The sequence below is a fragment of the Echeneis naucrates genome, chromosome 9 (genome assembly GCF_900963305.1).
Source record: "Echeneis naucrates chromosome 9, fEcheNa1.1, whole genome shotgun sequence".
In the NCBI taxonomy this organism is placed as follows: domain Eukaryota; kingdom Metazoa; phylum Chordata; class Actinopteri; order Carangiformes; family Echeneidae; genus Echeneis; species Echeneis naucrates.
Window position 1 is genome coordinate 20640491 of NC_042519.1, and position 17070 is coordinate 20657560.

General features: G+C 45.1%; 1 protein-coding gene across 2 annotated transcripts in view; it reads left to right on the top strand.

Annotated features, from left to right (window-relative positions):
- Positions 1-17070, top strand: part of kremen1 (kringle containing transmembrane protein 1) — a 54022-nt gene that overhangs the window by 8156 nt on the left and 28796 nt on the right. For both annotated transcript variants that reach the window (XM_029511550.1, XM_029511551.1), the window contains exon 2: positions 12159-12321. In XM_029511550.1, coding sequence (XP_029367410.1) covers positions 12159-12321 — 163 coding nt within the window. The remainder of the gene's footprint in view (positions 1-12158; positions 12322-17070) is intronic.

Genomic DNA, 17070 nt, shown 5'->3' on the forward strand with positions numbered 1-17070 from the left:
CTGGGTGGTGCCCTGCGAAGGTCATGTTGCGGGCGACGCCCTTGCTCTTCCATGCCAAGGGGCGGTCCAGCCCGTAAAACCACCAACCACTAAGACGGAGAAACAAACCTAGTTATTATAAACACAATCATGCTTATTATCATGCCACTGCGATTCTCGTCCTGTCGTGTTCAAAGGCTTCCAATTGTTTGATCAAAGTATCTGTGTCGGTGTGTCATTCGTGGCTCCCTCCGTTTCTTTTTTTAAACTTGCGCTGCCGCCTGCAACTCTTTTCATTTTTCACTCACCTTGTGCAAATCAGCACCTGCTCAGACAGTTGGTGAGGGGCGACCCGGCATGCAAAGCACCTGGAGCCAGTTCCAGCACTTGAATCTGTGATGGTGATGGCGGTGCGTCGGTCGCCCCCCTCAGAAGTGAGATAGTCATGTAAAGCACTGCGGGGCAAAGGCGAGGTTGAGTGTGTCACTCTGGTCCCTGATCTACGGAGGCGGTCCTGTAAGACAACAGGGAATTAAACTGTCAAGCCGCTGCTGGCTGTACACAACTGTCAGGCTTGAGAGAGATAAACAATGTTTAGGTAGGAGAACGTGCTCGTGCGGCCAGAATAGCGGTTTGTGAAGTTGTGCTGTCAAATGGTCAGTCGTGAGCAGTCAGTGTATACTTCTGAATGAACTGTGGCGCGTTGTTTTTGAATGTAGTCTTGCAACATTTCACTTTTTTGTGGCTCTGATTGTCCAGATTCTCCTCCAAGTTTTCTTCTTCGCTCTCTTGCTGCTGATACTTCTCTCCCTTCCCTTCCCTCCTTCACACATTGTAACCCTCTGGAGTCGACATCCAAATCACAACATTGATTTACGACGATGTAGCAGCCAGAGTCTCCATTTGAACATGCGTCAGAAGCATGGACTTCAAACTGTATCCCAGTTTTCAAATCGTGTTGATAGGCCAAGCAAAACCCGACTTATGATAAATAATTTATGCCTTTTTATTTTTCCCGAATACTGTTGTTGCGTTTGGTGCCCGTTTGGTAAAAACAGGCTATTCTAAGGAAGGTGCCCACAAGCGGAAAGAAACATGACACCTCCCCATTCCTATTGGTGGAAAAATGCACCACATAAACTAATCAAAAAATTATATGGCAACGTTCAGCATTTCCTTGCTGAGGAAGGAGGGGAAAGTTTTGTGCATGTGGCAAAAGAGAGACAGTGATATCAATAGCAAGTTTTGAGATGATGATGGTGATAATAATAATTTGTGAAGCATCTTCTTGCGACCCCTGATTGTTCTATTTTCCTTATATGCTGGACCCCAGAGGATTATTACTATCATGTGCAGCCTGCACTCCCTGGCCTGTTGCTGTGTGTGCTTGACATTTGCGTATTCACGGTGAAACCCAATCCAATGACAATGGCAGCCACAGACAATCAAATGGAACACACTGCAGGGCAAAGGGGCTAAATCAAAAAGTCAAAGAACAGTAATGAAATACCATAGAACCTTATGTTCTATGAATCCCATTAGCGCCTCCAAACAAACGTTTTCATTATGCGGACTCAATTTAATTCACAGGGAGTGAAATTTGTAAAGGAGCCTTCAAGGGCTAAGGGAGGACGCAGCTGATGCCTGAGAATGTTACACAAAATATAGCTTTCTGTCTCAGCCCTCGGTTTGTATAATGACATGAAATCAAAACAGAGCGTTATCAGCTCTGGGTGTGTTGATAAAAGGAAGCGAGGCTTTGCTAGTCCCCCCACAGCACCCATTGGCCCGGTATTGTTTCTGCATTTCAAGGAGAGCAGGAAAAAAACGATTAGACTTTCGGCTTGATTTGTTTTGGTGCAAGCCCAAAACCATTCTGGCTTCCTGTCTCCTGTATTTCTCTTTTTGAATATACTATTAATAAAGCTTTTGGCATAGTATGATTAAGGTAAATTAGCTGTTATTCTTTCTTTGATTCAAATATTTAACATGTTCCAAACATCATCCCAGTGATTGGTTGGGATGTTTTTGCAGAAAAAATCTCCTCGGGCTTAGTTTCAAAGCAACCATGTATTTTTGTGGTGTCACATGCAATTCTGAGTTTTGAGAAGCGTAACCGACAACATAACGGGAGGATATTGAATTGCTACTGTGTGAGACATGACCTGTCCGGCGAACTTTAGTTCTTTTTATACTGCAGTTATGGTTGGGCCAGGGCCACTGAGGTCTGTGCTCCACTGCGGTAGAGCAATGGCAACCACTTTAAATAAATGGAGAGTAATTTTGCTGCTGAGCCCCGGGGTCTGGTTTGTGTCCAGCTGCAGCAGTTTGTGGCCGAAGAGGCAAATTGTCACCTTTCCTCCTTGCAGGAAACGCCTACAGACGGGACTGATTTGACAAAGACAAGCAAGTGGACATTGCTAAGTGGACAGAGCAAACATTTGGGCAAGAGAAGGGGAGCAGACGTAGCTAAGTGGACGGCAAACAGACGAACGAAGCCAGCAGGCAGAGCTGAGATGCCGTGACCGTGAAATGGGCCGCAAATCAGAAAGGGAAGAACGGGGGTTGAGCAACACGAGCCAGTGCGGCCATTTTTATGGAGATAAATGTCCATTAACTCAAGCTTCCATACCTCTGGGACAGTTAACTGAGCTAAAACACTTCGTACTCCCTGCTTTACAAGTGCACAGGAACATCTCAGTCAACTGCTTTCACAGACAAACCATTGTCCCTCCGGCCGGGGAGCTGGTAATATCCCATTGCAATCCAAGGCCCTTTGAAAGAGGCTTGAATTGAGGGGATGAAACCCAAGTCAGCGAGAGGCCCCGATTTAGTTGTCTATCCTGTAACGAAGGTGAATACAGCTCCCCAAGGTGAACACAAAACGGGCTGGGTCTGCGGCAGCCTATACGGCACCAGCCCTTGACCAGCACCGCCAGAGGTGTGGTCACACTCGGCCGCTGCCGTGAAACAGAATCTGCTGGTCCTCAATAGATCCTCCGTAATGGATCCCCTTCTGAGGGAGGCCGGTGGGATGCCCCCTGTCTTTTACCACAGCCATCTGGTTCCCAGCGCTGCTGATCTTCCCATAGCCACACAAACCACAGTAAAAAAAAAAAAAAGGATCGCTTTCGGTGTCAAGATCAGGAACTGGAGACGGAGGTGGTTTAAAGGGGTCTACGTGTTGAATGCCGCGGCCTATTGTGTTTATGGAAGTCCACTCGGTTGAGTTTTGTCTGACAACATTTTACGAGTTGCTACGGTTCAAATGTGTCCTCTTACACTGCTCTGACCAGATTGCTCAGGCAAGATCATTAAAAAAGAAGGAGCTTTTGATCATCTTAATATGATCCACACACTGTGGTGAATGTGCTCTCTGGTGATAATGCTCACATGGTTCAGCGTGGAAGGAGATTACAAGAAAAGTATCCTGACGCAGGGAGGATTTTCTCCACAATGTACATGGATTTAAAGGGTAAAACATCTAAGTGTACCAAGGAATGCTGAGGGAACAGACTGGTGCCTCCACTAGTACTTTATAAAGATAGACAAAACAAACTTGCTTGGGCCTTCTTTTTTTTTTTTTTTTTCCTAATGTGTTTGCCACTCTCCCCAAATGAGCATGCTTAGAGATTCATTGGATGCAGATGGGTACGTGTTTGTGCTCCACACATGGGGCGTGTAAATCTGCCATTGCCAGTGAGCGTGAAGTAAAAGTTACTTAAACCTCAGAAGTTAAACACATATTATTGTCCCCTTTTTCGATGTTTACCATCTCTGTCCACTCAATTATCTGCGCTGCCGAGAGGGTGGTACTAAACCCACCACGGGTCTTCTTTAGTTACATTTAATCACAACACATGGCTCTAAGCCTCGCTCAGACATTTGATCAACTACGGCCCAATTTCCAGTAACCGTGCTATTTCATTTCTGAAGGGAACAATTACTGAAAAGGGGCCTCAACGCTGCCTATAAAGTTTAGGATTCCCAGGCTTACACGACTCCTTGGCCTTGGTGATCAGATTGTAGAGTATATCCAGACAGATCCACGCCAAGGTTGTTTTTCTCATTTTGTCTAGTAAAACTGCAATACAACGTTACGGTAACTTAATCAGATCTTATGTTTTATGTCACGATTTCCTTGTGTTTCACACCGCTTGTCGGAGAAAACAAGATGGATGGCTTTGGGAAATAATCATTGATAGGGAAAATTAACTATTAAATAAACGATTGTAAATACAAAAGTTATGCAAATGAGATAAAAAAGTTAACAAGGCAAAGTCAAACTAGTTCTGCTCTTGAGAAGATTTAGTCATATCCTCTTCTGTTTAAATTAATAAACATTGATATAGCTGCCTTCAGTGAGGAAAAGAAAAATCACTGTGAGCTGTCAGTGGATGCTGAAACACAGACGAGTTGTCCACGCCGCCCTGCCTTGATAAGATGATTTACTTATTCTCTAAATTAAATTCTGGTGTCACGTTCGACTGCTGGCAGGAACTTCACAGTAGGAAACAACTCATCAAAACTGAAGGGCAGAATGTAAAAAGGCTCCTTCAAAACAGCAGCAGTGTATCGCTCTGTCAGAAAAAGAGTTGGACGTTGTTTGGAAAAGCAACAGCTGCGTCCTCGCCGGCTGCTCCAGGAAAAGAGTTGAGGCACGAGCGGCGAACAGTCAAGTGTCTTACAGTAATTTTCATACCCTGAAAATTGAAGGAAAAACAACTTTGCTGCTGCTTCCACACAACGGCTTCGGCTATGTTTGCCTAGAGTCCTGATGTGATTCACTGTTGAGGAAAAAAGAAAAACGATGAGGTATCGCTCTGTTAGATAATTATGTCTGTTAAGAATAAATAGGAAACAGAGCAGAGAGCTTTTGATGTTATGCTGCTATCTTTCTTTTTTTTTTTTTTTTGTATTAGCACAGCAGGTCATACACCCCCCCCCCCACCGTCCCAAGACCTTTATTTATTCAAGTCAGACCTCATCTTCCCTGGACTCTGTAATCATACAGGACCTCTGAAAGAAAGAAGAGACAGTGGAGGTGGTGTATTTGGGAGGTGGGTGTGGGGGGGCGGGGGGGTCTGTAACAGTACTGACAGAGCTTCAGCCCAAACCAAACCACATATAATTTACATTCCTCAGATACCAGCTAACCTGAGCACAAACAGGACGATCAGAAACAGGTGTGTTTAGCAACAACCTATCTTCCTCTCTATTTTCCGTGCTTCACCTTTTCTCCTTTGAGGTCTCTGAAAGGTGGCTCTCCTGTGAGGTCAAGGGAGGGAGGGGGGGCCCAGCGTACGGTCCGCCGCTGCACAAATTGTAATGTTATTGTTGGAGCAGCGTGAAACGTGGAAGTCATCCTGCTGGAGCGCGGACACGAGGCGAAGCCGAAGCTGTGCTCGGCTGCACGGCTTACATAATCTCTTGCCCGCAAATTGATTACTGCTTTTGGAGATGGCCAGGTTCACAGCGTGAGGAGAGGAGTTTGGAGAATTGACACACGTGCACTTTAACACAAACACACAAGCTCACACATGCAGTGGGCGCCATCCGCAGCGGCAGTGGTGAGTGGGTGAGAATAGCATCACTACAATGACACTGGCCACGCCACCGAGGGAACAAAGGGGCCTGTGTGCATGTTTATCTGTGAGTGTGTGTGTGTCCGCTCTTCCCTCCAAATCGAATTCATCTCAAAATACTGCGGCTGCTCGACTGATGAAAATTGCTCCCTTTGGTTCTTACTGTAACTGTGTCTGGGGGGGGGGGGGGGGGGGGGGTATGGGTATGAAAGAGGAGAAGGAGAGAGAAGAAAAAAGAGAAGGACCTGGAATGATGTGGGTAGCAGTGCAGATTAATGCATGTTTTGTAGCTGCTTATGTTTATCGGGGCAACTGACAGTGCAAGTTGACTGACTGGATCGTTTTACCATCCTTTTAACCGGCGAAACAAAAAAGGAAGAGAGCAAGCTTGAAACGCCCCCATGCGAGGCTCGCACGGCCATTAGCGACAGCGAGCCATCATGTCTCTTGTCACAGGCCGTAGATCCTCGGGTTATCAAAGGCTGCACGCAATGAGGAACCCATATGGGGATGTGTTACGTTCCTCACAGAAGACTCGCATTAGTCAGACATATTTTCTGCTTCTGATTCTGATTTTGAAGACCTGCGCTGGCTCTTTGTTCGCTGGTGAAGGGTCCCAGCATGCAGCTGCGCCACAGAGCGCCTCTGGAATGAGAATTGTACCTTTTGAAACTCAGACACCTGGCAGCAAGGACGCAAACTCTGTGCTCTGTGCTCTTGATCCGACCAACTAGGGCTTTGCCCCGATTGGTCGGATCATGTGAAATAAGCCGACGGTTTGCTTCATTGGTGCTATGCAGAAGAGGGAGAAAATTAGAGCCTCGGTTAACAATCTGTGGGATCATAAAAACAGTCTTTGTCCCACCCTGACTCACTGTGTGTTTGCCTCTCTGTTTTCAACTCCCCTCTTCTAGTCTTCATTCTGCCTGTTTTTGCTCTTGTTTTTCACAATCCTACCTGCAGTCTCGTTGCTCTGCTCTGCTCTAATTTGCAGTTTTCGTTTAATTGAAGATGGATCAATCCCAGACACGCTAATTGTGCACCTTGGAAGGCTCCGAACCCAACACCCTCGGCCCCACCTTGGCTTCTCTGTCTCTGCCCCCTCCCTCCTGCCCTCGCTCCCAGCCCCCTGCGTTCTCTCTGCTCCAAAAGCTTTGTTTACTCTAGTGTCAGAGTTGGTTTAGTGGAAGTTCAGTGGCATGCGTTGAGTATGCGGGAGATTTCCCCTTCTATTTGTTTAACCCTGTAACCCGTGTTGTTTTATTGTTTGGAGAGGTGTGTGTGTGTGTGTGTGTGTGTTAGTTTGTGAGGAGCACAGACAGCATTAGAGTTGAAGAAGCTTTTAATCTTGTTTGGAAATATGGCCTGTTTTTCTGACAGATGTTGAGCATGACTTGGAGAATGCGTACAGAGGTGCCAGGAGGAGGTAATTGAACACGACATCCCATCTGCCCTCATGTCAGGTTGGCTGGCAGGTCCCTGATGTCAACATTTTGCCAGTGGCTTTTTTTTTCCCCGGGTTTTGAGCAAGTCCCTGAACGTCCTTTACGTCACCGGTGGAGTCTGCAGCCCATCAGTCAATCTCTGAACGTCTGCCAAGCAAAACTTGCAATCATCCAAACTTCTCTCCATCCTTGTCGTCTGACAGAGCCAAAACGGCTCCGTCTGTGCCCTCCTTTGTCGGATGTCCTCCCGGTCACCATGACAAATCGTACCAAGGTGGATGTTTTATCGGCCTCTGTATTTGTTTTTCAAAATTATTTAAGACCTAACATTTGGATTTTGAGCCAGGAGGCAGCTTGTGGCAAGAAAAAAAAAAAAAAATTCTTATGCTTTCCATTTTTGTGACAAGCAACTTCAAACGGAGGGGTTTTTGGCAGCACGTTAAGCCCACCGCTGGCTCCAGAAGATTAGACTTTCCATTACACAGCTAAATAATAGGGGCCACACTAGAATGAGATGGGGCCATGCTTTATAGGTGCTACCCAGCAACTTTGGCAGGGAGTCCTGTGGGTCTGTGGCTACTGTGGTAGTGAGCTCAGGAGGTGGTGCAGCGGAGGGTTTTTGCAGGAAGAATGGTGGTGATAGGGACTATTTTAGGAGTGAATGAGGTCTCGGTTTATGGTCTGGTTATCTGGGGCTATAACCTATGACAAATGCATGAAATGAAATGAGGGAGTGTAAAATCCCATTGAGAAGTTATTGTGTGTACTTTTAACAAGACAGGGGCATCTGTTCTCACTAGTCGGGAGGCAGCGTTGCTTTTCTTTGTGCACTTTCATTGACCCTTTCACGTTGACCCACATGAGGGCACTTGTATAGGAGAGGAGAGATCAGAGAAGAAGGCAAGGTGTGGTCCATTAACTGCTAAGTGCCCCCACCACACACACACACACACACACCCGCCTCAGCCCCTATCCTCTGAGAAGTCACTGACTTCTCTTTGGCAATATCCAACTTCGTTAAAAGAGCCTCGCTGAAGCTGCGACTATTTGTAAAACCTGGATAATAAATATGGAGCAGTCTTCCTGAGATCCTCTGAAGTCTGATGTGGTTTTGATGTGGAAATGGATGCTGTTGGGGGACCAGACTTGCATTGCAGCCAGCTGTGCCCCCCCCCCCCTCACCACCACCACCACGCAGAAAAGAACTCTGTAACCCGCTACATCTGGCCCAGTTTGGCCCGGCCCTGGCCTCTGTTCTTACTACGCTGACATTAATGAGCACCACAATAAAGTAATGGCTACCAGGACACTGTGGAGGGGAAACATCCTGTGGGGAGAGTGCATATATAAGCATCTTGTATATATTTAGTTTGCAGCTTGGTGTTAGTGCTGAGGCAAAATGCTCCATTTTGCACAACAGAGCAGATGCATGTTTCTCATCATAAAGCTATTCCGTGTCATTTTATAGAAGTGGAACTATTGCTCCCATACTAAGCCTGTTTTGCCGTCCCCACAGCACCAAGCGTATAATAAAGATGGAAGGAAGGTCTTTATGTCAGCCCTCTGTGAGGAAGCAGTCGTCTGTAATTATCACCGCTTTTCATCCCTCGTAGAAAACACAACAAATATGTGTTCTTGTGTGACCTGGCAGCATGTTTGAGTGAAACCCTTTGTTTGCAGGCTTGTTTGTTTGTGTTCTTGCAATCACATGACAAAGTGCCCGCACCCCCACCCCCCCACCCTTTCCCACACCCCACTTTTTTTTTTTTTTCTTGGAGCATCAAGTGTATTTGAAGTTGCAATGTGGAAGTCATTAGCCACAAATCCCAACAAATATAATAACAGGGCGATTAGCTCTCTCTCTCTCTCTCTCTCTCAGTGATCCTCTGCTGTTTTTCTATTTTTTCCTCTCTCTCTCTCTCTCTCTCGTTGCAGTATTCTGTGAGCGAAAGGCTTGGTCAAGGGCGAGTCCTCCTCTTTTCCTTTCCCGGAGTTTTTCTATTTGTAGATATGCATGTATTTTATAAGAGGCCCCCCCACTCTTTCATGCTGCCGTGGTTCTGTTTCCCATCACAGCCTATGATGAAACCAGACGAAAGCCCGGGCCCATGTGACGACAACGCAAACAGTTGCTTGGTGACAAGGAGGCAGGCGTGTGAGGTGGGGGCTGGGTTTGTCCGGAGGCAAGTGGGTCTGAAGTGCTGATGGTCCAGCCCGGCCGATGACTTCTTCATTTCTCCCAAGACATGCATAAAGTGCCCATATCCACACGTTCCTGCGAAAAAACGCCCATTGCTCCTCAGCGTTATAGATGTGTGGCCGTCCGCATGACTCTTAAATGGTCCATTCATCTTTACGATGGCCTCACTTATCTCTGATCTCTGAGTCTTTGCAGATCTGCTACTTCCCATTCCCACCACAAGCAAATGGTGCCTAAAAACCACATGGAGCGAGAGCACATCCCCCCCCAATCCTGCAACCTCCTAACCCTCCACCTCCCTCCCGGCAAAACGCTGCCTTATTTACAATCTCATCCTGGAAAGCTAACTTGGCCGCGGCAGGGCGGGACGGTTGCCAGCAGCGGCCCGTTCCAAACGGACCATGTGCCGGCAAGTTCTGCTTCATCTTGAAACTCCAGAGTAAAGTTTCTCGAAGGAGGAGAGGAGACGCAAAGTCATCTGGCTCTCTCCTTTTTGATACAGTGCGGTGAGCAGCGCTGCATGCAGCCAAGTTCAGTCATTTTAATACTCGCTCTTTTTGAGGAGGAGATATTTGAAGGGCGTGAGCTCATTTGGGATGCATTCAGCTGCCCTGTCCCTGCCTGATGTTATCCTCTCTGACTTGGGCAGCGGCAGTCGTGATTGCTTTTGGGGAGCAGTGAGTCATGATTGCGCCTGTGCCACTGCCAAGCTCTCAATAGCAGCGCTTCCTTCTCTTTCTGTCTGTTGGCTGCTGGCATCCAGAAAAATGGAAATGCTTCAATTTTACTACATGATTCGCATCCTCTTTAAATTAGTGTATAATCCTATATAGTATATAATCATAGCTGGCTCGTAAGTTGGCTTCCCTGTAAAGCTTTCTACGCTGTAATCGGTGCCGTGTGGATCATCTGCATCTTTTTCCCATCGCAGCAGTTCAGAAGCTTTGAATTTGCGTTGATTAACCCACATGACCTGTCCTCGGGGTGTCAGCCGGCCGATGACTTTCTCCCTCCACCCCGCTCATTGCTCCCCTGTGTAAGGGTGGTGAGGGCAAAGCTCCTGTTGTAACACCATTAAGCTGTTTTTATAATTTTATGGAGTCGGGTTCTGCCTGAGCCCCTCTCAGGTGGATTTATGATCTGGTGGCTGATATCCTCGCATGCCTAGGCATTATTAATTTGCTAATAGAGAGAGGGGAGCCATTTACAGACAATAGAGTGGCATCATAATCGTAGCAACCCGACACCCTGAATCCCCTTCCCACCGTTGAACTACTGTCAGCCAGACGATGGATGGCGAGGAAGCCTGACTGAACAACACAATTGAAACATCTTTAATTACATTCAGCCAGCGCCTCTGGTTCATTCTAAAATTAAAGGTTAGCAGCTTTCTATGGTGGAATGCACAAGGATGAAATGCGTATTCACATCCAAGTGGTTCATTGTATAACATAAGAAAAGCTAATTATTAAAAAGAGGAAAGTTTTCTTAACTCTGAATATTAACTCCCAATAATAACTGTTAGCCAGCTCCACTAGACCTGCGAAATGACCTCCAGAGGTTGCGTCGAAGGATAGACGTGGCAACCGACTGCAGAAGTTGCACTACAAGGTCGAAAGACCCCCAAAGACATGTTTGTTTGTGTATGAGTTGAAAGCAGATGACAGAAAAGAGTAGAGTAAGGTGAGAGAGGAGATAAAGGAGGAAGTTGGGAAACCTTGAACTGGAAGGAAAATGAGAAAGAGGCTTGTCGAACAGCTGGCTCACCAAAGGATATAATGACTGTTGCATTGCAATGTCTTAGCTCATACTCTGCTCAGACAGCTTGACTTGATGAAAGGGGCCGGTCATCGGATAACCACGTCCATAGCAACAAGACCCCGCGGAGACGAGTCAAGGAGTGTTGTTGTTTTTTTTGGTTTTTTTTCTTGTCTTCTTCTTTATTAATGTGTGATTGACAGCCATGTTGGTGCAATTGCTATAATAGCTTGACAATTCGCTTGACATTTTAATTGCAAATAAGTTCACGGTTTAATTAGTGGTGAATATTTATATAATGTGTACCATATGTATCAGTATGTCAAGGCGTCGGGATCGTCTTTCAGCATCTACTTTATGCGAGTTAATGTCACATAGAAGGAGGGAAAAGCGTGTTTATTCCCCGCTGGTTACAATAAAGGGGTTTCCTGCTTTGTCAACAGTCGCGGCAATTATGAGTAATGAGCAATGATAAATTTCAACAGTCACATAATAAATTTATATTTTCCATTGTAATGTCATCAAAAGAAGAATTCAATTGTGAGCTGTTAAAAATCCCTTGACAGGAGCCCCCTGAGGCTCAGAGCAGTGAGCGGTGATGGCTCATCATGCTCCCATCAGCCTTTGTTTATTTGAATTCCCTCTTTCGGGGAAGAAAAGCCCTACATCAGCCATTGTTTTGCCTTGGGAACCCAACTCTCTCTCTTTCTCACTCTCTCGCTCTCTGACTTGGCCATATGGTTGTCATACACTTCCTGGAAATTCAAGCCATGTTTGCTTTTTTGTTGTATATCTGTGGGGCCCATTTTCTCTCTCTCTCTCTCTCTCTCTCTCTCTCGCTCTCTTTTTTTTTTTTTTTTTTTTTGCTTTTGTGTTCATGTGTTGACATTAATTGAAACAATGCTCTGATTGATCTTCTTCTAACAATTTAACACTTTTTGGCAGGAGCGTAAAATGAATCGTTCCTAGGCAACGACTAACGTTATTCCAAACTTATCGTAGATGATCATGCCAAACATTAAAAACATTTTAATAGCATGAGACCATTTCACAGAATCCAGATTCTCAATAAAGCAGGTCACAAAAGCGGCTGCTTTTTATGCGCTTGCATAAAAGCTCTTGCCAAACTAATCTCTCATAGCAAGCACCAGATTTTGATTCAACTTCTCCATTTCATCTCTCTGTTTCCAGAGTGTTACACTGCCAACGGAGAGGACTACAGGGGTTTCCAGAACCAGACCAGCCTGCATGGAGGTAAACCCTGTCTGTTCTGGAATGAGACCTACCAGCACCCTTACAACACTCTCAAATACCCAAACGGAGAGGGTGGCTTAGGCAGCCACAACTACTGCAGGTGAGTCCCTTTTCTTGACGAGGAAATTTCGCGAAAGGGTTCGAGATAAGATGAGACGTGATGACACAAGAAGTGAAGTCAAATTGTACGGTTATGTTCCCAGATGTTATATCAAAGCAGTTGATGAGATTGGATGTTACTCAGGAGTGTTTGGGTGACAGATTACTGGTTAAACTGAAAAAAAAAAAAAAAAGTTGTTAGGGCAAAGTAGCTTCCTGAAATCTCAACCAGTCGTCAGGACCCAAGTACTGAAGAAGGAGTATTCAAATAAAATCACATAACTCCACCATAAAACATAAAGTCCTCCCAATGTCAAGCTTTTCCTTCGGGATGTCTGGACCTCTTATGGTTGGCAACTTCTGCTCCAAAACAGCGCGATGAATGGGCTCTTTTATTTATGCCCGAACAGAAATGCAGCAGATTTCATATATATGTCGCCGTGTACCAAGAATGAAGTAGAAAAGCGTGAGCCAACATTTTGGTGCTGTAATGTGTATTATATCAGCATTGGCCTTTGAATGCACATTAATTTTAGTATTAATTTTAAAAACAGTTAGCTTTTTTTCTGCCGGTTACACTCATCAACGTGTAGCATTTTATCGTTAATTGATTAATATTGGTTGCTGTAATTCTCTCTCTCTCTCTCTCTCTGCGGTTAAGACTGTCCTGCTGAATCCTGTTCTTTTCCATTAGTTTCATAGGAGCTTCATATAGAGTTCATTCAGAGAGCTTCTCTTTCATTTTGCCTCTCAGTATTTGAAGTCAGCTTTAGCTCTGGCTGCCTGGAAGAATAACAACTCTTCTTCTTTTTTTTTATTGCCAAGCGGTCTCCCTTTGTGGTAGAGTTTCCGTTGATTTATCACGCAGCCCTCAGTGGTGGCTCACAGTACAAGGCTGCCAGTCTTTTTTAGCCGTTATTTTGTAATATGATGATGACTTATGTTGTGAATGTAAAATGCTTTCAGGAGGATTTATAAACTTCTTTATAAACTTGAAATCTTTTTAAGATACTGATGTTTGACACGCACTTTGAATTTCCAAGACAAAGCATGGGACCTTCTGAATAATTTAGATCCAGTTTGTCGCCGTTGAGCCCAGGGGACCGGCGCAGACGTCTGCCTGTGAATATTTAATTGGTGGTAACCAAACAGGACGTTTAGCATTGTCATCACAAGGATGCAAACACGCTTGGAGAGATCGTGTTAGCAAATCACCATCGCTCATCCCTTGAATGTGAGGTGACACGGTGGCTTCGGGTGCCCAGGAAATGCCTTTGTATGCGTTGGTCACACTTCCCAGTACGAACAACAGTTGTATACACAACTGTCAAACTTGTGCATATTTGCCGCAGTCTTTGGTTCAGATTCACTGAGACATCCAGAACAGTGGCTTGGCCCAGGTCGCCAAGCCCAAAGAGACAGATCACCCCCCCCCCCACCTCAAACTCCTTCTTAGCTCAGCCTCTGAAACATTTTTCTAAGTCATGGTTGTAAACTCATAACACAGCAATGCTTTGAAGTGGCACCGGGCAGTTTTGTTTTTACTTCAGCTGGATGGGAATTTAGAAGATTTATGAGTGGGATGCATACGGGGGATTGAGGAAGGCTCTCGCTGCACATTAGGGGCGTGCAACGTCCAAAAAGCGGTTCAGGATGGACATCTTCGTTGCTTGGTGTTGGCTGCTTTGTGGCCACCAGTGCAGCTCTTAGCTGTGTGCCTCTACTGACAGAGCGATTTCTGTGGCCCAGGGCCGTAGCTGCAGTTATTCCCTTTCTCCTTCCCTCAGACACCCGCCCCCCTCTTCCTCTTGTATATCCGCTCATCAGCGATGCTGTGGGGACCAGAATTGGCCGACCACTTCTTTGTGAGAAGATGAGGGGCGGCATTTATGGCATGTCTGCACAAGGTCAAGTATTTGGATGTGTGTTACAGACACAGTCTCACGCACGCGCACACACGCACTTTATTAGCATGCGTTGCCCACGAGGGAGAGGGTCATCCCACAGCAATGTTTGATTTGTTTGATCACACAGAAAATTGGCTTGTGCTTGTGCGTTGTTGTTTTCTTTCCCTGGCCATGTGGGGAACTGTTTTGGAGGTTGCTTGTTCAATTTGGCTTGCAAATCTCCATATTTACATGATGTACATTTTGCAATTCATACACTGCTTGCAATATTCCTTTAACCGCCTTTTCTACCCCCCAAGCTGTCTCTTGTCACCATCCCAGCACCGTTTGTCTTTTTGCAGACCCTTTTGTCCAGAGTTGATAATCTCTGGTGCTAATTCTTATTAAAAAATAAAAAAATAAAGAAAATGTGGGTGATAGCGGACAGAAATTGGGAGAGCCAGGGCAGCTTTGGCGTGTCTGAACCTGAGACCGGTGCAGTTTTATGAGATGAGAGCTGATGCTGAAGCACAGGTGGATAAGGCAAAGCCAGGGAATCATTCCATGCTTAACTTTAAATCGCAGCTCTCAGAACGTATCAGATGTTGAGAGGCGGGGGATTACGAACTCACTTCTCTCGTCCCATCTCTGGCTTTTTCCACCACAGTGGCTGATTTCGAGAGGTCATCACAGTGGTACTGGGGAAAAGAAGTCTAACACCCCCCCACCACCACTCACATTTTATCTTTATAGCCTGCCATAAAACACCCCAGCAAAAACACGGGGAACTGGGCAGAGAGAAATGTCACATTATTGCTTTGCAAAGAAAAAGGAACACAAAGCCTCAAGAAAAGGACAAGAGCCCTCGTGTCTGAGCTGGGACTTAGAGAGTTTCATTTCTCTTTCTCACTGGTTGAAGCAGAAGCTAATTCTTCTACTTCTGCACATCTGCTTCGGCATATGAAAAATACTTCACACCCCAATTTTATCCCTAAAGAGGCTTATTTTTCATTTCTGAGGTTCTTTTCTGATCTTTTGTAAACACAGGACATTCAACTGAACAACAACCCACTCATCAAAAATCTATATTTACTTTATTGTTCCTTCTAATATACTGTTCTCATAGCCTTATATTGGACTCTCTCCACGGAGCATTACTGTTTGATTGCGAGGTGTGTGACAGTTCAGTGGGTGGTTGAAGAGCTTTGCAAGCAATTTCCTTCTTATTTATATGCAGGTGTGTGTGTACTGTACAATTTATGAGTGTCCATTGCGACTGCTAATACTTTCCCCTAACATAGATGGGATAATGGAAATGCCAAAGTGAATAGTGTCCCCCCAGAGTTGATTGTAATTGAACCTCCATGATGTCAAGTGCAAGTTTGAGGTCAGGCATGCTGCATGACAAGTTGTCCACGGTCTGTATGACTAAATTACCATCCCTGAGCGCTGCTTTGTTAAATTGCAGAAGTTAATCGAAGTGTCCCACGAGAAGATGGACTGGGGCGCAAAAGCAACAGCCTTCAATATTACTTTAATCTCTGAATCAAAAGCTGGGACCTTTTCCAACGAAAGAAAATGTCCCCGTTATATCTTAGACATCTCCGGCTCACCGATTTACAAACAACATGTTTTCAGATGGCTTTCTCAGAGATTTTGGCTGCTTCTCCAAGACAATAGTGAATTATGAAAGCAGCTAGCTCTGTTTTCAGTTTTTTTATTTTTTTATTTTCTCCCATTATGTATTAGTTTGTTTTGTTTATTTTATGCCTTTATTCAATAGATAGATAAGTGCGCTCACAGATAAGTCTGCTGCTTTATATAACTGCTGTCTGATTTTATGTCACAACCACCACTTAAAAAAAAATTATTATTTGTTGGACCATGTTTAATCAGATAGCTACAGTTAAAGAGAGATAGGAAGACAGGGAGATAGATGGGGGAGATGGAACTGCTGACAGGTCGGACTCGAACCTTCGCCTAAGGCTGAAACCAGGTGAGCCCCATGACTGCCACTTTGAATCATTTCAGATATCTATCAGAAAAAATTACAAATCCCCTGATCCTGTTGATATGGGAGACAAAGCTTCATTGTTCAATTTCAAACAAACCACAGCACCATAGTTGCTGAATTAGTAATAACCTGCAGATTGGTTGCCGTTAGCTGCCCCCCACGCCACTGAAACTTTGTGACTCATCTTTGACTTCGACCTTAACAAGTTGGCACCTTTGGCTCTTTCTCAAACAGATATATCCAGATGCAGTGCTTAATCCTTAGATTTACGTGGGAGCATTTTGTGCAGCATCCAAACAGTAGAGATTGTCTTCCAACTGTGAATTACGAAACAATGTGCCTGCAGGAAGTAATGGCACCCAAAACATGTCCTCCCATTTCACTCAAGCACGTCAACCCTCATTGCCAACGTTTTCGTTGGAACTACTTTGGATTTTTTTTCATAGAAAACTGTCTTAGTAACTGAAAGTTGCAACAGATCATCCAAAGTTGGGGGTTTCTGGAAAGATACTTGCTGTATAATGATTTTTTTCATAATGTGAATGCTACGAAAAAGAAAAAAAAAACACACGCAAAAGTCATATAAAAATAAGAGATTATCTTGATACCAATTCAGGTGAGAGGATGTTCCTTTTAAAGGGCAAAGACGCAGGAACAATCCGACCTCATCATAGGCTTAAGGGTTACAAGTGGACCGTGAGAGAACGGCAATGGACAGTAGACTATACATATCGGCCCACACCAGCAAGCCCTCGTCTTCAATACGTGCATTCATGCAGTACAGCAGCAGGCAGCAGTTTGCATGCTAAATCATTCCTGTCGATTAAAGAGTCTTCTCTCAGGCTGTAAA